The 22,500-nt window shown below is 34.5% G+C and overlaps 1 protein-coding gene across 5 annotated transcripts in view; it reads right to left on the reverse strand.

Moving 5' to 3' along the window:
* The window catches only part of LOC137633204 (adhesion G protein-coupled receptor L4-like), an 83,627-nt gene that overhangs the window by 23,567 nt on the left and 37,560 nt on the right, over positions 1-22,500 (reverse strand). For all 5 annotated transcript variants that reach the window (XM_068365369.1, XM_068365366.1, XM_068365365.1 and 2 more), the window contains 5 exons: positions 21,501-21,563; positions 19,630-19,704; positions 9,580-9,757; positions 4,495-4,729; positions 3,277-3,463 (listed from right to left, as the gene is read on the reverse strand). In XM_068365369.1, the coding sequence (XP_068221470.1) occupies positions 3,277-3,463; positions 4,495-4,729; positions 9,580-9,757; positions 19,630-19,704; positions 21,501-21,563 (738 nt within the window). The remainder of the gene's footprint in view (positions 1-3,276; positions 3,464-4,494; positions 4,730-9,579; positions 9,758-19,629; positions 19,705-21,500; positions 21,564-22,500) is intronic.

A 22,500-nucleotide genomic window follows, 5' to 3' on the forward strand; every position in this document is an offset into this window, starting at 1 on the left:
AAATCTGTGTATATTTTGGTAAATATTTCACTGTTACTGGGAATGTCTTTAGTATTTAATTGGTAAAATCTGTGTATATTTTGGTAAATATTTCACTGGTACTAGAAATTATTTTAGTACAGTATTTTATTGGTAAAATATATGTATATTTTGGTAAATATTTCACTGGTTCTGGGAATGTCTTTCGTATCTTAATGGTAAAATCTGTGTATATTTTGGTAAATATTTCACTGGTATTTGGAATGTCTTTAGTAGTTTATTGGTAAAATCTGTTTATATTTTGGTAAATATTCTCTCAGTACTGGAAATGTCTTTAGTATCTTTGATATACGTATGGAGATATATTACTTGTAGATAGTGTAAAGTTTATCCAAGTTATATCTGGTTAAATAAGTGTTAATAGTATCAAGTAGAAACTGGACATATTTCAAGAGACAGAAGAATTGGAATATTAATATGAGAAGGGAGATAGATATGTAGTGGAAATAAAAGAAAAGAAAATATCAGAAGGGGGACAAGTTATTTATATATAATGCATTGACAAAAAGATGAAAAATTAATAATAAAAAAGGGAAAAAATATTGGTTGGAAAAAACAAAAATAAAAAAATAGAAAAAGTCGATGATAGAAATTAAAATAATAGAAAAAGGTGGTAAGATATTAACAAATAGGTGGACGGTTGAAATACATTGCGAAAAAAAAAATAAATAAAAAAATAAAAAAAAGTACATGAGATAGTAAAAAATAAAACAATACTAACTGAAGGTCCACTACATATATAACTCGCAAAGTACAGTACTATAATGGAACTCAATCATCTTCTGTATAACTCATTCATTTAATCCACTAATGGAACTCACTCAATCCTCTAAACACAACGCACTCAATCTTCTTACGGAATTCACTCGATCTTCTAAACGCAACTCCCTCAATCTTCTAAACGCAACTCACTCGATCTTCTAACCTAACGGAACTCTCTCAATATTCTAAACGCAACTCACTCGATCTTCTAACGCAACTCACTTCATCTTCTAACACAACTCACTCAATATTCTAACACAACTCACTCAAACTTATAACACAACTCACTCAATCCTCTAAACACAACTCATTCAATCTTCTAACACAACTCACTCAATATTTTAAACACAACTCACTCAATCCTTTGAAGGAACTCACTCAATCTTCTAACACAACTCACACAATCTTCTAACACAACTCACACAATCTTCTAACACAACTCACACAATCTTCTAACACAACTCAATCCTCTGAAGGAACTAACTCAATCTTCTAACACAACTCACTCAATCCTCTGAAGGAACTCACTCAATCTTCTAATGCAACTCATTCAATCTCCTAACACAACTCACTCAATTTTCTAACACAATTCACTCAATACTCTAAACAAAACTCACTCAATCCTCTAATGCAACTCACTCAATCTTCAAACGCAACTCACTAAATCTTCTAACACAACTCACTCAATCCTCTAAAGAAACTCACTCAATCTTCTAATGCAACTCACTCAATCTTCTAAACACAACTCACACAATCTTCTAACGCAACTCACTCAATCTTCTAAACGCAACTCACACAATCTTCTAACGCAACTCACACAATCTTCTAACGCAACTCATTCAATCTTCTAACACAACTCACTCAATCTTCTAATGCAACTCACTCAATCTTCTAACACAACTCACTCAATCTTCTAAACACAACTCACATGATCTTCTAACGCAACTCAAGCAATCCTCTAAAGGAACTCATTCAATCTTCTAACACAACTCACTCAATCTTCTAAAGGAACTCACTCAATCTTTTAACACAACTCAATCAATCTTCTCACGCAACTCACTCAATCTTCGAACACAACTCACTCAATCTGCTAACGCAACTCACTCAATCCTCTAAACGTAACTCATTCAATCTTCTAACACAACTCACTCAATCTTCTAACGCAACTCACTCAATCCTCTAAACACAACTCATTCAATCTTCTAACACAACTCAATCAATCTTCTAAACACAACTCACACAATTTTATAACGCAACTCACACAATCTTCTAACGCAACTCATTCAATCTTCTAACACAACTCACTCAATCCTCTAAACGCAACTCCTTCAATCTTCTAACACAACTCAATCAATCTTCTAAACACAACTCACACAATTTTCTAACGCAACTCACACAATCTTCTAACGCAACTCATTCAATCTTCTAACACAACTCAATCAATCTTCTAAACACAACTCACACAATCTTCTAACGCAACTCACACAATCTTCTAACGCAACTCATTCAATCTTCTAACATAACTCACTCAATCCTCTAAACGCAACTCATTCAATCTTCTAAAACAACTCAATCAATCCTCTAAACGCAACTCATTCAATCTTCTAACACAACTCAATCAATCTTCTAAACACAACTCACACAATCTTCTAACGCAACTCACACAATCTTCTAACGCAACTCATTCAATCTTCTAACATAACTCACTCAATCTTCTGAACTCAACTCACACAATCTTCTAACGCAACTCATTCAATCTTCTAACACAACTGAATCAATCTTCTAAACACAACTCACACAATCTTCTAACACAACTCACACAATCTTCTAATACTACTCATTCAATCTTCTAACACAACTCACTCAATCCTCTAAACGCAACTCATTCAATCTTCTAAACACAACTCACACAATCTTCTAACGCAACTCACACAATCTTCTAACGCAACTCATTCAATCTTCTAACATAACTCACTCAATCTTCTGAACTCAACTCACTCAATCTTCTAACCCAACTCAAACAATCTTCTAACGCAACTCACTCAATCTTCTAACGCAACTCAATCTTATAACGCAACTCAATCTTATAACGCAACTCAATCTTATAACGCAACTCACACAATATTCTAAACACAAACCACTCAATCCTCTGAAGGAACTCACTCAATATTCTAAACACAACTCACTCAATCTTCTAACACAACCTCACTCAATCCTCGGAAGGAACTCACTCAATCTTCTATTGCAACTCACTCAATCTCCTAACACAACTCACTCAATCTTCTAAACACAACTCACTCAATCTTCTAAACACAACTCACTCAATCCTCTAAACTCAACTCACTCAATCTTCTAACACAACTCACACAATCTTAACACAACTCACTCAATTTTCTAACACAACTCACTCAATCTTCTAAAACAACTCACTCAATCTTCTAAACACAACTCACTCAATCTTCTAAGGCAACTCACTCAATCCCCTGACGGTAAACTCCTGGAAGGACTTCAGCTGCTGGAAGGCCAACGAGATCATGGCGAATTTGACGCTGTCCTGCAACTGGGTGAAGGCGACGTACTTCACTTCGTGGTTCAAACCCCACCACAGGGCTGGTTTCGAGAGCATCAGGTCGACCAAGTCCATGATTCCTTTCAGGTATTTCTGCGAAGAAGAATCGTGATAATTTTGAGGGGTGCGACAGTATCTTTTCATTGTTTATTTTATGAAAGATCTGAATATTGTTAATTAATGACTGGTGGTTCAGCATATATATATATATATATATATATATATATATATATATATATATATATATATATATATATATATATATATATATATATATATATATATATATATGTATGTATGTATGTATGGATATCTCTCTCTCTCTCTCTCTCTCTCTCTCTCTCTCTCTCTCTCTCTCTCTCTCTCTCTCTCTCTCTATATATATATATATATATATATATATATATATATATATATATAATATATATACACACATATATATATATATATGTATCATCAGCTGTTACCAGTACACTGCTTAACAAAGGCCTCAGACATGTCCTTCCACTTACGTCTGTGCATAGTATATGTATATATATATATATATATATATATATATATATATATATATATAATATATATATATAAATATATATATACACACAGTATATCTATATATATATACACAGTATATCTATAAATATATATATATATATATATATATATATATATATATATATATATACACAGTATATCTATATATATATAAATATATATATATATAATTTCATGTGTATGTGTGTATGTATGTATTTATGTATCTATTTACGCTTCAAACACTTCAGACAAAAATCTCCCACCATCACCAATTTGCAATGACCAACGTGGTGATGAAAACTAGCCAAACACCCAGACATGAATTGACATGCCTGTGGCGTTTGCCCTGCAGTGTACTAGAAACGGTTGCATATGTGTTGTGTATCTATGTATGTATGTATGTATATACTGTATATATATATATATATATATATATATATATATATAGAGAGAGAGAGAGAGAGAGAGAGAGAGAGAGAGAGATGTACAATAATAAAAGCTAAGTTAAAGACTATCTTCATAAATACCCACTAAGATTCCATCTAATAATCCAGTCAAGAGGGAAAAAATTCACCCCAAATCCTCACCATAGCCAGTCTCCAAGCCTTGATCCCGGTCGTCATTCGCTTCAGGTCCTGTTGGTGTTTGTCCTGCAGTTTCACAAGGCGTTCCCCGATCGTCAGCAGATCCCCCGGAGCCAGAGTGATGCCCTTCTCGGTGTCCTGCAGGCTGGTCACTACCTCCGCCACTATCTCAGCCGCGGTGATGTTCTCAGTCGCCATTGCTTCTTGCCACCCGCTGAAGAACAGCGAGTAGCATTTGCTGTTTTTGGGGAAGAGGGGGTTAATTAATAATTTTATTGTTGTGGCCTGGTTGGTAACGTCTCTGTCTGGTGTTTGCTAGACGGGGGTTCGAGTCCCGCTCAGTCTCGTCAATGCCATTAGTGTCTGTAACCTTACCATCCTTGTGAGCTAAGGAAGGGGGGTTTTTGGGGAGCCTATAGGTCTATCTGTTGAGTTATCAGCAGCCATTGACTTGCGCTCCCTGATCCTAGCTTTGGTTGAGAGGGGGGCTTGGGCGCTGATCATATGATATATGGTCAGTCTCTAGGGCATTGTCCTGCTTGATAAGGCAATGTCACTGTCCCTTGCCTCTGCCATTCATGAGCGGCCTTTAAACCTTTAAAGGGAAGGGATTAACCAGCTCGACTCTTACTCTCTTTATTATATAGAAGAGATTACTATTTCCCGTTGACAAATATAGTCTACTATGGAATGATCTTCCTAATAGGGTAGTTGAATCAATAGAACTTCGAAAGTTCAAACTTGCAGCAAATGTTTTTATGTTGAACAGGCTGACATAAGTCTTTTTTAGTTTATATATGAAATATCTGTTTTAATGTTGTTATTGTTTTTTAAAATATTTTACTTTAATTGTTAATTAACTCTTATATCGTTTATTAATTTCCTTTTTCCTTTCCTCACTGGGCTATTTTACCTTGTTGGAGCCCTTGGGCTTATAGCATCTTACTCTTCCAACTAGGGTTGAAGCTTAGCTAATAATAATAATAATAATAATAATAACAATAATAATAATAATAATATTAATAATAATAATAGTGCTGCACCAGGTTTCTATCATATTTTAACAATCATTTTAATTAATAAAAGTAAAGTAGCTTTAATCACCTAGAATTAACTAAAATTTGTGTGTTGCTTTAAATTAAAAATTTAATAGATTACTTTATACAAATGGATGTAGTAGTATTGAATTAAAAGCTCAAGATAGAGACGACTGGCGAAATCTAACCGAGGCCCTTTGTATCAATAGGCGTAGGAGAAGATGATGATGGCTGATATACAAATTTTTATCCAAATTGATTGAATGATTTTAAGACATATTATGGAATCAAATCAACCAATAATATAGATAAAAAATTCTCGTGTATTTTACAATTATTTCTTTGAATGTGAATTATAATAATTGTTATCTGAATATTCCTTTATTTGTATTTGCAAACAAATACAAATAAATAAGACATTTAATAGGAACGTTATGATGAGTAAAAATTCATTTTATTCTATTTACGAAATCGTGTTTTTAATATATGTGTGTAATGTTATTTTAATATATATTTTCTCATACTATAACATATAATGTTTACATTCTTTGAATGTGGGATTTATGTTTAAAAAACTAAGTCATACATTGATATATAATATAAAAGAAAAGCCTGAAGACATGTGGGGTATAGAAGTAACAGAAAGCATAAAATACTTAGGAATAGATAGAAGGAAAATATGTTCAAGAAACAAAAGAAAAAGATGATGGAGATAGTGAAAATGATCGCAAACTTAATATAGTCTATAATAAAAAAAAAAAAGTGCCTTGGTATATGTATGTATAAAAAAATGCCATAAAATATTAATAGGAAAATAATATTGGAAAAATATGGCCATACCAGGAATATTTTATAAGACAGCAGTAATAAACGACACAGAAAGTGGGATAAAATTTTTAGGGGCATCACCATATGCAGCATTATTATTATTACTATTATTATTATTAGCTAAGCTACAACCCTAGTTGCAAAAGCAGGATGCTATAAGCCCAGGGGCTCCAACAGGGAAAATATCTCAGTGAGGAAAGGAAACGAAAAATATAATATTTCAAGAACAGTAACAACATTAAAATAAATATCTCCTATATAAACTATAAAAACTTTAACAAAACAAGAGGAAGAAAAATAAGATAGAATAATGTGTCCGAGTGTACCCTCACGCAAGAGAACTCTAACCCAAGACAGTGGAAGACCATGGTACAGAGGCTATGGCACTACCAAATACCAGAGAACAATGGTTTGATTTTGGAGTGTCCTTCTCCTAGAGGAGCTGTTTACCATAGCTAAAGAGTCTCTTCTACCCTTACCAAGAGGAAAGCGGCCACTGAACCATGACAGTGCAGTAACCCCTTGGGTGAAGAAGAATTGTTTGGTAATCTTCGTGTTGTAAGGTGTATAAGGATAAAGCAGAATATGTAAAGAATATGCCAGACTATTCGGTGTATGTGTAGGCAAAGGGAAAATGGACTGTTACCAGAGAGAAGGATCCAATGTAGCACTGCCTGGCCAGTCAAAGGACCCCATAACTCTCTAGCGGTAGTATCTCAACGGGTAGCTTACTTTTAAGGAAGAAATAGGAATATCAGGCCTCGGGAATGAAGACTGGGACAGCAGGTGGAAAGTCAAGGTTGGTGAGATGGATAGAAGAGGGAAGAAATGATCTCTTGAAGGAATTTTTGGGAAGAAATAAAAGAGGATGGAAATAATAGATGGATTCAAGAGATTAGGAGATGGAGTGAAGATATGAATAGGAATGATAAAACTTTTAGGAAAACAGAAAGGGAAGAAATCAAGATCAAGACTTAAAGAAGTGGATAGTAAAATATGGAAGAAAAATATATAGGAAAAATTAGCTTAGAAATATATGCATAAGAAAAGATTCAAAAATAAAATATATGTTTTATGATAGGAGGCCAGATTCAGTTATGATATAAGGAGCTAGAGCGAAATATTTAAGATTTAATGATAGAAAAAGACATCTAGAAGGAAGCATGAAGAGATTGTCAAGAACTTAAAGAAGAAGAAAAACAAAGGAATTAGAACAGCCATATGAAGATTAAAAGAATAAAACTGATTAGAAATGTCTTATTTCAAGAGGAAGGGATGAAGAAAACGAGAGGAAATCACATACCAAATATGGAAAAAATGAAGAAAAGAAAATCAAAGAAGTAGATTAAATAAGAAAAATAAAGAGGTGCCGATGAAGTGGTAAAGCTTTCCAGCCAACACTTGAACGTGTATCCTCATTTACTAAGAATAAGCTTAGAAGCTTTGCATCTATCTATAAAGTGATAGAGTGCCCGCAAACTTATTTTGCGGAGTGAGCAAAATGGAACCAGGAAGAGATACACAAGACCGTAAATGAATGTATAACAAAATTCTCAAGATTACAATTAACTCCTTATCAGTTGACAGAGCTTTTAAGTTGAATGAGCAATCACATTTAATAATATTTTCTAGTGTACGCAAGACGTCAAAAATTACATCTAAATATTCAAATAGATATGGACGCGCACACAGAGATTCAACCCTTCCCACCCACTCCCCCATTCCTAACTACATCCCGCTGGTTCGGCAATTTGTGGGAAAGTGGTTTCCGAGTGTACCTCTCAGGATACCCCTATTTACCAGGATATGACTACTTCCTTTCCCCATCAGCGTGACAGGTTATATATATATATATATATATATATATATATATATATATATATATATATATATATATATATATATATATATATATATATATATATATATATATATATATATATATATATATATATGTACATATATATATATATATATATATATATATATATATATATATATATATATATATATATATATATATATATATCCACACACTTTATCTTTATCATATAGGGGAGATGACCATCACCCATAGATCTTAGAGACTGAATTTTAGATATCTATCCCCTTCCTTGAGACAAGTGTAAGTAATAAACAATCTCAACCGGACAGGTTACATGATTTGTATTATAAGTCGACTCGTCAAGGCTGATATATTGCTGTATGTGGATTTTATTCTCACGATGGAGAGCTTGTAGTCAATCATGCGTGGGACTTTAATTGCCATTGCAAGGAGATTTTTTTGTTTCCTTATTTTCCTTCTTCACTGGGATATTTTCATGTTGGTGCCCTTAAGTTTATAGCATCCTTCTTTTCTATCTAGGGTTCTAGCTTAATAATAATAATAATAATAATAATAATAATAATAATAATAATAATAATAATAATAATAATAATAATAATAAAGGGTTTTAATTCTGTTTGGCCTATATCATCCTACTTTTCCAACTAGGATTGTAGCTTAGCTAATAGTAATAACAACAACAACAACAACAACAACAACAACAATAATAATAATAATAATAATAATAATATCTCTAAGACTGCAAGAACCACTATTTCCTGGTTAGAGCGATTGGGTTGCCTGGAATGCTAGTAAAAAATGGAATAGTCTGAGAAGAGCTGAATATCAGTAATGTTTTTAAAACACGTAATTACTTGTTTGTGTATTTAAAAGACAGAAAGGGAGTAACTTAATGCAAAACGATAAACTCAGTTTAGCTAGATTCTCTTAAAAGAAAAACGCTCGCAAAAATAAGCAATATTTACTTATCTTCTCCATCAGTTTTAAAAGGTTTTAAAGGTTTAAAGGTCACTCATGAATGGCAGAGGCAAGGGACAGTGACACTGCCCTATCAAGCAGGACAATGCCCTAGAGACTGACCATATATTATATGATCAGCACCCAAGCCCCCTCTCCACCCAAGCTAGGACCAGGGAGGTCCAGACAATGGCTCCTGATGACTCAACAGATAGACCTACAGACTCCCCCAAAACCCCCAAACTTAGCTCACAAGGATGGTAAGGTTGCAGACACTAAAGGCACTAACGAGTCTGAGCGGGACTCGAACCCCCGTCTAGCAAACTCCAGGCAGAGACGTGACCAAGCAGGCCACAATAACCCTTTACCTCTGAAACATGTTTTGGAAGGATTCCCAGAGTCACTTTTTGTAATTCTCACCTCAAGTCCGGAGTTCTGAGCCATTTCCCATCGCGTCCGCAAACCCAGACAGCTGTTCCGCTGCTTCCAGCCGGGCATGGAATCTCGGTCGTCCTTCCAGGCGCGGTTCCTTTGAGCTTCCAGTGGTAGGGGAGACGGTCGTCTGGGAAGTCCACGTCACCCCGAGGACATCTTTCTGCTGCATAGAGAAAATGATGGTTAGGTTTTTTTTTTTTTTTTTGTGAAATTGAAAACAAATTAACAAAGATGGAACTGGGCGAATATAAAAAATAAAGGAACTAGTTATTTTGTTTTCATTACTTCTCATATAGTTTATTTATTTCCTTTTTTCAATGAGCTAATTTTCCCTGTTGGAGTCCTTGGGTTTATATCATCCTGCTTTTCCAACTAGGATTGTAGCTTAGGTAATAATAATAATAATAATAATACATACATACATATACCAAAGGCACTTCCCCCAATTTTGGGGGGTAGCCGACATCAACAAGAAACAAAACAAAAAGGGGGACCTCTACTCTCTACGTTCCTCCAGCCTAACCAGGGACTCAGCCGAGTTCAGCTGGTACTGCTAGGGTGCCACAGCCCAACCTCCCACATTTCCACCACAGATGAAGCTTCATACTGCTGAGTCCCCTACTGCTGCTACCTCCGCGGTCATCTAAGGCACCGGAGGAAGCAGCAGGGCCTACCGGAACTGCGTCACAATCGCTCGCCATTCATTCCTATTTCTAGCACGCTCTCTTGCCTCTCTCACATCTATCCTCCTATCACCCAGAGCTTTCTTCACACCATCCATCCACCCAAACCTTGGCCTTCCTCTTGTACTTCTCCCATCAACTCTTGCATTCATCACCTTCTTTAGCAGACAGCCATTTTCCATTCTCTCAACATGGCCAAACCACCTCAACACATTCATATCCACTCTAGCCGCTAACTCATTTCTTACACCCGTTCTCACCCTCACCACTTCGTTCCTAACCCTATCTACTCGAGATACACCAGCCATACTCCTCAGACACTTCATCTCAAACACATTCAATTTCTGTTGCTCAGTCACTTTCATTCCCCACAACTCCGATCCATACATCACAGTTGGTACAATCACTTTCTCATATAGAACTCTCTTTACATTCATGCCCAACCCTCTATTTTTTACTACTCCCTTAACTGCCCCCAACACTTTGCAACCCTCATTGACTCTCTGACGTACATCTGCTTCCACTCCACCATTTGCTGCAACAACAGACCCCAAGTACTTAAACTGATCCACCTCCTCAAGTAACTCTCCATTCAACATGACATTCAACCTTGCACCACCTTCCCTTCTCGTACATCTCATAACCTTACTCTTACCCACATTAACTCTCAACTTCCTTCTCTCACACACCCTTCCAAATTCTGTCACTAGTCGGTCAAGCTTCTCTTCTGTGTCTGCTACCAGTACAGTATCATCCGCAAACAACAACTGATTTACCTCCCATTCGTGATCATTCTCGCCTACCAGTTTTAATCCTCGTCCAAGCACTCGAGCATTCACCTCTCTCACCACTCCATCAACATACAAGTTAAACAACCACGGCGACATCACACATCCCTGTCTCAGCCCCACTCTCACCGGAAACCAATCGCTCACTTCATTTCCTATTCTAACACATGCTTTACTACCTTTGTAGAAACTTTTCACTGCTTGCAACAACCTTCCACCAACTCCATATAACCTCATCACATTCCACATTGCTTCCCTATCAACTCTATCATATGCTTTCTCCAGATCCATAAACGCAACATACACCTCCTTACCTTTTGCTAAATATTTCTCGCATATCTGCCTACCTGTAAAAATCTGATTCATACAACCCCTACCTCTTCTAAAACCACCCTGTACTTCCAAGATTGCATTCTCTGTTTTATCCTTAATCCTATTAATCAGTACTCTACCATACACTTTTCCAACTACACTCAACAAACTAATACCTCTTGAATTACAACACCCATGCACATCTCCCTTACCCTTATATAGTGGTACAATACATGCACAGACCCAATCTACTGGTACCATTGACAACACAAAACACACATTAAACAATCTCACCAACCATTCAAGTACAGTCACACCCCCTTCCTTCAACATCTCAGCTTTCACACCATCCATACCAGATGCTTTTCCTACTCTCGTTTCATCTAGTGCTCTCCTCACTTCCTCTATTGTAATCTCTCTCTCATTCTCATCTCCCATCACTGGCACCTCAACACCTGGAACAGCAATTATATCTGCCTCTCTATCATCCTCAACATTCAGCAAACTTTCAAAATATTCCGCCCACCTTTTCCTTGCCTCCTCTCCTTTCAACAACCTTCCATTTCCATCTTTCACTGTCTCTTCAATAATAATAATAATAATGATAATAACAATAATAATAATAATGATAATACATACACATACATATACCAAAGGCACTTCCCCCAATTTTGGGGGGTAGCCGACATCAACAAGAAACAAAACAAAAAAGGGGACCTCTACTCTCTATGTTCCTCCAGCCTAACCAGGGACTCAGCCGAGTTCAGCTGGTACTGCTAGGGTGCCACAGCCCAACCTCCCACATTTCCACCACAGATGAAGCTTCATACTGCTGAGTCCCCTACTGCTGCTACCTCCGCGGTCATCTAAGGCACCGGAGGAAGCAGCAGGGCCTACCGGAACTGCGTCACAATCGCTCGCCATTCATTCCTATTTCTAGCACGCTCTCTTGCCTCTCTCACATCTATCCTCCTATCACCCAGAGCTTTCTTCACACCATCCATCCACCCAAACCTTGGCCTTCCTCTTGTACTTCTCCCATCAACTCTTGCATTCATCACCTTCTTTAGCAGACAGCCATTCTCCATTCTCTCAACATGGCCAAACCACCTCAACACATTCATATCCACTCTAGCCGCTAACTCATTTCTTACACCCGTTCTCACCCTCACCACCTCGTTCCTGACCCTATCTACTCGAGATACACCAGCCATACTCCTCAGACACTTCATCTCAAACACATTCAATTTCTGTCTCTCCATCACTTTCATTCCCCACAACTCCGATCCATACATCACAGTTGGTACAATCACTTTCTCATATAGAACTCTCTTTACATTCATGCCCAACCCTCTATTTTTTACTACTCCCTTAACTGCCCCCAACACTTTGCAACCTTCATTCACTCTCTGACGTACATCTCCTTCCACTCCACCATTTGCTGCAACAACAGACCCCAAGTACTTAAACTGATCCACCTCCTCAAGTAACTCTCCATTCAACATGACATTCAACCTTGCACCACCTTCCCTTCTCGTACATCTCATAACCTTACTCTTACACACATTAACTCTCAACTTCCTTCTCTCACACACCCTTCCAAATTCTGTCACTAGTCGGTCAAGCTTCTCTTCTGTGTCTGCTACCAGTACAGTATCATCCGCAAACAACAACTGATTTACCTCCCATTCATGATCATTCTCGTCTACCAGTTTTAATCCTCGTCCAAGCACTCGAGCATTCACCTCTCTCACCACTCCATCAACATACAAGTTAAACAACCACGGCGACATCACACATCCCTGTCTCAGCCCCACTCACCGGAAACCAATCGCTCACTTCATTTCCTATTCTAACACATGCTTTACTACCTTTGTAGAAACTTTTCACTGCTTGCAACAACCTTCCACCAACTCCATATAACCTCATCACATTCCACATTGCTTCCCTATCAACTCTATCATATGCTTTCTCCAGATCCATAAACGCAACATACACCTCCTTACCTTTTGCTAAATATTTCTCGCATATCTGCCTAACTGTAAAAATCTGATTCATACAACCCCTACCTCTTCTAAAACCACCCTGTACTTCCAAGATTGCATTCTCTGTTTTATCCTTAATCCTATTAATCAGTACTCTACCATACACTTTTCCAACTACACTCAACAAACTAATACCTCTTGAATTACAACAATAATAACAATAATAATAATAACAGCAACAACACCTATAATAATAATAATAATAATAATAATAATAATAATAATAATAATAGACATGAATAAATCTATGAAAAAAATATAGATGGGTCATTAACAAACCTTACATTAATTATGTTCCGTCACTTTTGAGTTGCTTACTGAAACCCAATAATTATATGGAAAAAATAATCATCAGCTATGGGACGTTTTAAATGTATTGAATGAACATTTGCCGAAGAAGAATTATGTTTTGTATCTTAAAATGGTGAAATGAACGATGATTAAGAAAATCTTTTTCTGAACGATAAAAAAGGGTGAAAGAAACGCACCTTGCTCACCATTTAAAGGTTTAAAGGCCGCTCATGAATGGCAAAGACAAGTTACAGTGACATTGTCCTATCAAGCAGGAGAATGCCCTAGAGACTGACCATATATACATATGATCAGCGCCTAAGCGCCCTCTCTAATCAAGCTAGGACCAAGGAGGGCCAGGCAATGGCTGCTGATGACTCAGCAGGTAGACCTGTAGACACCCCAATACCCCATCCTTAGCTCACAAGGATGCTGATGTTGCAGCAACCAAGATTACTAGCAAGTTTGAGCGGGACTCGAACCCCAGTCTGGCATTCACCAGTCAGGGACGTTACCACATCGGTCACCCACAACCCTTAACCTTTTTATTCTTCTTTTTACTCCAGCCAAAATCTAGAAGAAATAAATATGGCTCCGTCTTCGAGAGGAATATTTTATAATCGATAAGAAAAATCACTTTAAATGTTCAGAAAATAAAAATGGAGAAAAGTTACTTTTTTTTTTTTTGGAATGTTGGTGGGGTTACTGACCTGTCTTATCTATTTTCTGCACACACATACACACATACACTCATATATATATATATACATATATATATATATATATATATATATACACACACATATATATATAATATATATATATATACACACATATATATATAATATATATATATATATATATATATATATATATATATATATATATACTGTATATATATATAGCCTATACTGTATATATATAGACACACAAACACCCACGCATATATATACATATATACATAAAACCTTTACACATCTATCTGCCTATCTATCTATCTATACATACGTGCATGTATGTATATAAATACGTTTATATATATACTCATATATACACATGCATATGCGCATGCGTAATCCGGCATATTATTTAACAAAAAGTATTTTGTCAGGTAACAAACAATCTCCCCAATAATTCCACCATTTACCTTTTCACAACACTAAAAACTAAACATCATCATTAAATTGAACTGAATATAAAATTTAGGCCTTAAGCCAAGCACTGGGGCATCATAGGCCATTCAGCGCTGTATAATGTAAATTAATCAACCTTACCCGTAATCTCACAACATTTGGTATCATTTCAACATCTAAAACCAATCGCATAATTTTCATACAATAATATCTAAATGCAAAATAAAGTGGATTAAAATGATTAAAAGAATCAATTAATAAAATTATTTAAAGCTCGTGATATAAACCAATACTCTGTATAATTATTTTTCTAGTTCAGGGTATTATCATTTTTCCACAGTATATATCTTAAAGGTTTGTCCTGGAGAAAATGTGTCCCCCTCTAAAGATTAACCTCATAATTGAAGTAACTCAACACAATCTTGTCCAGTCCAAAAAATCCACTCTAACTGTATAATGCAAATCAACCATACCCGTACTTTCACAATTGGTATAATTCAACTTCTAAAACCAGTCACATAACATTCATACAATAATATCTAAATGCAAAATAAGGAGGGATTAAAAAACTAAATTAATAAAATCATATAAAGCTCACGATATAAACGACTACTATGTATAATTTTTTTCAAGTTCAGGGTATTACAATTTTTCCTAAATATATCTCTTAAAATTTTGTCCGGGAGAAAATGTATCCCCCTCTAAAGATTAACCTCATAATTGAAGTAACAACACAATCTTATCCAGTCCCCCCCCAAAAAAAAAAATCCACATACGGCACTGTCAGGCAACGACCCCCCACCCCCACCCCCACCCCCGGGCCTCCTCACCCCGTGTCGTGACCCCTGGATCAGGGTATCATGCCCCAATTGATCACTGTTCTTCACGGTGCCTGACCCAGATCCAAGTCTGGGCGAGTTCTCTTGCTCCCATCAGGCAATTCACCTTTCAATCTCGAAGTTTTGTGAATCATGAGTAACTCTTGCCTGACAAGGTCAACCACCGGGGAATAAAAAATTGTTTTCTCCTGATTCCTTTGTGATCTTGTTTTGCATGTTGTCAATCTTAAATCTTATTTACTCTTAAAATGAATTATTATATGTTGTGCTTGGGATTATCTTTTTGCATTTATTACGATTGCCGAGTCAAATAGTCTCTACCTGCTCTACCATTATGCATGATTAATGTATAGATATACAGATAGACAGATAGATAGACAGACGGATAGATAGATAGACAAACGGATAGATAGATAGATAGACAGACAGATAGATAGATAGATATTTAGATAGATAGATAGACGAGGTTATGCATATTCCCCATGTGTTTATAAACATATGGTTTCATATGTGACATAAAAGGGACTTACATCATAAGCAACCCCCATATATTTTACAGTTGATGCAGACATAGAACAAGTAGACCTATTATTTGTTCTTGTGTATGAACGAGTGTGTGTGTGGTGTGCGTGTACGAGTATGTTTATACACATACGTTTTTGTACGTGTATGTTCCAACATATAAGGTCGTGTGTGCATGTTAATACATATACAACATACAGTCGTGTTCATGTATGTACATACACATAAAGTCGTGTGCGTGTATGTTACCGCACATACAGTTGTGTGTGTGTATGTTCATACACATACAGTCGTGTGCGTGTATGTTCATACACATACAGTTGTATACATGTATGTTCATACACATACAGTTGTGTACATGCATGTTCATACACATACAGTGTATACATGTATGTTCATACACATACATTCATGTATATGTATATTCATACACATACGGTCGTGTACATACTGCTGCGTGCATGTATGTTCATACACATACAGTCATGTACATGTATGTTCATCCACATACTGTTGTGTGCATGTATGTTCATACACATACAGTCATGTACATGTATGTTCATACACATACAGTCATGTACATGTATGCTCATACACATACAGTCATGTACATGTATGTTCATCCACATACTGCTGTGTGCATGTATGTGCATACACATACAGTCGTGTACATGTATGTTCATACACATACAGTCATGTACATGTATGCTCATACACATACAGTCATGTACATGTATGTTCATACACATACAGTCATGTATATGTATGTTTATACACATACAGTCATGTACATGTATGTTCATACACATACAGTCATGTATATGTATGTTTATACACATAGTCATGTACATGTATGTTCATACACATACAGTTATGTACAGTTATATTCATACACATGCAGCTGTGTGCATGTATGTTCATACACATACAGACAGTTTAACAGGTCAAATAAAACCCGATTCTCAACCCCGTTTCGACCGAATGAATTTCCAAAATCATGCATCAAGAGTCGACCCGAATTTTTGTTGACTGGTCGTGAACATCAACAACTTTCCACGTCGCAAAATGTCAGGGTCAAATCGAGCAGTTGGGTGGGAGGGTCAAACGGAGCTTTGACCTGGTCTGGGCTCACACTCTCCGCCCATCACCGCCCAATCAACGCCCACGTTGCGTTGCATTCTCCTTTCTTTATCGTGTTTATGGTGTGTGAATGAAATTAGGCGATATTTCTTCTTTGAATATTTATAGAGTTTGGGGTAGAGGAGATATATATATATATATATATACTGTATATATATATATACTGTATATATATATATATATATATACTGTATATATATATATATATATAATGTATATATATATACTGTATATATATATATATATATATGTATGTGTATATATATTTATATAAATATATACATACATACATACATATATATATATATATATATATACAGTATGTGTGTGTGCGTGCGCATGTGTTTGTATGCTTGAGTACGTGTGTGTAGGTGTGTAAATAATTGAATAAATTAGTTGATAGGAAATTACATACTTATATACGTATATTATAAATAAATAAAGGAAGAACGAAAGAAAAACTGACAATAGTTCTTTACGAATTCAATGCAGAAGAAAACAAACATAGATATAAATATTTTCTTGCAATAAGTTTAAAATTCTAAAAAAAAAAAAATAATTCTAAGACAATGCTTTTAAAAATATGAGGGTAAGAAATATATAATTTCTTAGCTTAAGCAATAAATTCGACGGTTAAAAGCAAATTTGAATATATGCAAATTTCCCTGCAGTATGAATCGATTATTTAGACAATCAATAAAATTTCAAAATAAAATCAATATAAAAGTTGAGGATTTTTTACTTAAGGTATATGAAAAAATCTCAAATAACGTACATTAAAATATGATAAACCCAAGACTGGTTTTTTTTTGAAAACCAATCGAGGATTTAAGTAGAGAATTTCAAAGTTTCTTTGATAAACCTAAAAAATTTACGTATTCAGAGGAAATTGGGTAAGAGAAATTTCTGAAATTCATCCTCACAAATGAGCAGAAGCCTTTAAAAACGAGTCTTCAGGAATGAGTCTCGAGAAGTAAGACCTAAAAAGTAAGTACTAAAATGTCAGCCCTGAGAAGTAAATTCCAAAAAGAAAGTCCTAAAACGCGGAGTCCTTAGGAGGAGGTCATGAAAGGGAGTCTTTTTTAAAAATTTATGCAATTAAAGAAAGTCCTTGGAAGTAAGTCCTAAGAAATGAATCATTGAGAGTATATCCTACAAAGTAAGTTGTTCTTAGAACAGGTCCTAAGAAGCAAGTTCATGGAATTAATTCCTAAAAAGTAAGTCCTTTGTAGTATCGGGGAATTCAAAGGCAAATCTGTAAAAATAAATTGTAAAAAAAGTCTTAAAAAGAGTTAGTCTAAAGAAAATCGTTATAAGTAAATAACAACAAAACAACAATCAACAACAATAATAATAATAATAATAATAATAATAATAAGTCCTTAAAAGCAAATACGAAAAAGGTAAGTGCTTTGAAGTAGGAAAACGTATTAGAGGTGAGTGTTGCTGGCAGCAAGCAAAATAATAATAATAATAATAATAATAATAATAATAATAATAATATTAATAATATTAATAATAATAACGTCCTTTAAAGCAAGTACGAAAAAGGTAGGTGCTTTGAAGTAAGGAAAACGTATTAGAGGAGTGTGTTGCTGGAAGCAAGCAAAATAATAATAATAATAATAATAATAATAATAAGTCCTTTAAAGCAAATATGAAAAAGGTAAGTGCTTGGAAGTAAGAAAACGTATTAGAGGAGAGTGTTGCTGGCAGCAAGCAAAATAATAATAATAATAATAATAATAATACTTCGCCAACTTGCTAGCTGAATGTAGCAATCCTGAAAAAAGAATTGTCCGAAGAATCGAGAAATTGGACAAGAAATTGAATTCTGCCGATGCAACCATAGTATTTAACTCCACCGGTTTGAAGGAGGGTCTCCTACCAAGAAATAATAATAATAATAATAAATAATAATAATATAATAATAATAATATTAATAATAATAATAATAATAATAATAATAATAATAAGTCCTTTAAAGCAAATAAGAAAAAAGGCAAGTGCTTGGAAATATGAAAACGTATTAGAGGAGTGTATTGCTGGCAGCAAGCAAAATAATAATAATAATAATAATAATAATAAGAAGAAGAAGAAGAAGAAGAAGAAGAAGAAGAAGAAGAAGAAGAAGAAGTCCTTTAAGGCAAGTACGAAAAAAGGAAGTGCTTGGAAATAAGAAAACGTATAAGAGGAGTGTGTTGCTGGCAGCAAGCAAGCAAGCAAGTTTCATAACAAAGGAGGGAAGTCCACCCAAAAACCGGTTTTCAGGAATCCCTTACCGTCAAAGGAGAGGTGGAATTGTTCCACAACATTCTGCCGTAATTTGTACCTGCTGCATGGGAGTCGCCGATGATCTGATGGGGGAAAAAAGAGGAAAGGAAATTGGAAATTACTGTAAAAGTGAATGTTTGTTCTCAGTGAAGATTCGAGTTGGAAGTATTTCTTCGATAAGTGAATTTCATCCGAAGGCAATTTCTTGCCGATTTGTGTGACGTCATACTGTACCTTTCGCGAATTTGAGCCATTTTATTGATTAATTTAAATACAATATTTGAAATTGGAATTTTAAAGAAAATAAACCGAAAATTCAAAAGATTCATTAAAAGGTCTTTTATAGGAAATTATGATTTTGTTTTTCCTCTATTTAATAACCTTGTGTTCTGGTGTGACGTCATACCTTTCGTGAATTTGAGCCGTTTTATTAATTAATTTAAATACACTATTTAAAATTGGAAATTTGAAGTGCTTGTGACGTCATACCTTTCGCGAATTTAATCTGTTTAATTAATTAATTTAAATACACTAATCGCAATCTAAAATTTAGTGCTTGTGTGAAGTCATACCTTTCGCGAATTTGAGCCATTGTATTGATTAATTTAAATACACTATTTGAAATTGGAAATTTAAAGTGCTTGTGTGACGTCATACCTTTCGCGAATTTCAGCCATTTTATTAAATTAAATAAAACTATTTGATTAAAATTTTGGCGGAAGAATGTTAAAGATCATTTAAATAATGATTTTGCAATAAACCATTCAAAATAAAAATCATAAGTCATCAACAATATGCCAAAGATAAGCAATACATATATTGAACTCAAGACAACACTTGTTATAACATATATATATATATATATATATATATATATATATATATATATATATATATATATATATATATATATATATATATAATTTTACAAGTAACACCTAATTAAACTTTATATGATAAGATGTCTACAGTACAATAAACATCACCCTTTAAATGATGTTTACAGTAAAATATTTACATAAACCTTTTTAGAGAAGTCCAAGTTCAAGGTCTTCGAGTCCTTTACCCATCCAAAAAGATAAATTGTAATTTATATATATTTTTCTTTTAGAAATTTCTTTTATAAGATTCTCTTTCAAGAAACGTAAAAATAATTATTATTAGCTAATGTAGTAATGAAGACATTTCAAGTACTAATTTTGTCTTTTTTTTATAGTGTATAATGGAGATTGGTTTCTTTGGACCATTTTTCCTATATGGTTCCGTTCCAAAATAAAATCAAAATTTACCAACATAGATTTTGAAAATTTAAAAATATCCCAACATGATTAATCAATACTTATCATTTCTAGAATATATACAGTTTATATATATATATATACATATATATATAGAATATATATATATATATATATATATATATATATATATATATATATATATATATGTATATATACATATACTCACACACACGCACACACACACACACACACACACACATATATATATATATATATATATATATATATATATATCCAAGCTTGCAAACACACACACACACATACACACACACACACACACATATATATATATATATATATATATATATATATATATATATATATATATATATATATGTGTGTGTGTGTGTGTAAAGCTTGCAGACACCCATATACATACACACACACACGCATATATATATATATATACACATATACATATATATCAATAGGCCTATATAATATTTCTTAATAAATAACTTTTTCAAATACTATTTCTTCATATTCTTATAATCAAAATCTAATAAAAAAGACAAAATAACACACTTAAGGGTTAAATAAACATTTAATAACCAATAATAAAATAAAAATAAAATTACCTTCAAGAATGGAAACAATATTAGCGAGCCCTTTCTCCTTCGCGAACTCCACGACAGTTATTCCTGTAGAGGAAAGATGAAGCTATTAGAAGTTTGAAGACTTTTCACCCAAGCTAGGACCAGGGAGGGCCAGGTAATGGCTGCTGATGGCTCTACCACGCTCCCCATCCTTAGCTCACATGGATGGCGAGGTTGCAGACACTAGAAGAAAATATAGAGCTTGAGAGGGTCTCGAACCCCAGTTCAGCAGATCACCTGGCTAGGACGTTTCCTAAAGGACCACAACAATGGAAAGAAAAAGGATTTTACAAATGGAAAGGCAGAGAAAAATCAAAGAAACTACTACTACTACTACTACTACCACTACTACTACTACTACTACTACTACAACTACTACTACTACTAATACTAATAATAATAATAACAGACTCCTGACCCAGTGTCTACACCTAAACTCAAAGAATATAACCAAAGTATTTAGCCTTTTTTTGGAGGGTTGCCGTATTACACATATGTAGCTTCGGAAATTTTATTTTTCTGTCATTGTCCTTTTGTGGCTAAACCTTTTTTTTCGTATTATTCTTAAGAGATGTAGGGTAATAGAGAGGAAGAAAATCAATAATATGAGAGAGGACAATATTAACACAGTTATTCATATATATAAATAAATGTACCAAGTTCAAGGGATTAACTAGCTCGACTCTTACTCTCTTTACTATATAGAGGAGATTACTATTTCCACTTGATGGATATAGTCTACTATGGAATGATCTTCCTAATAGGCAAGTTGAATCAGTAGAATTTCTAAAGTTCAAACTTGCAGCAAATGTTCTATGTTGAAGAGGCTGACACAAGTCGTTTAAAGTTTATATATGAAATATCTGTTTTGATATTGTTACGGTTTCTTTTTTAAATCTCGTATTTAAAATGTTCATTATTTCTCATATCGTTTATTTATTTCCTTTCCTCACTGGGCTATTTTTCCCTGTTGAGCCCTTGG

This window comes from Palaemon carinicauda, chromosome 42, assembly GCF_036898095.1.
Source record: "Palaemon carinicauda isolate YSFRI2023 chromosome 42, ASM3689809v2, whole genome shotgun sequence".
In the NCBI taxonomy this organism is placed as follows: Eukaryota; Metazoa; Arthropoda; class Malacostraca; order Decapoda; family Palaemonidae; genus Palaemon; species Palaemon carinicauda.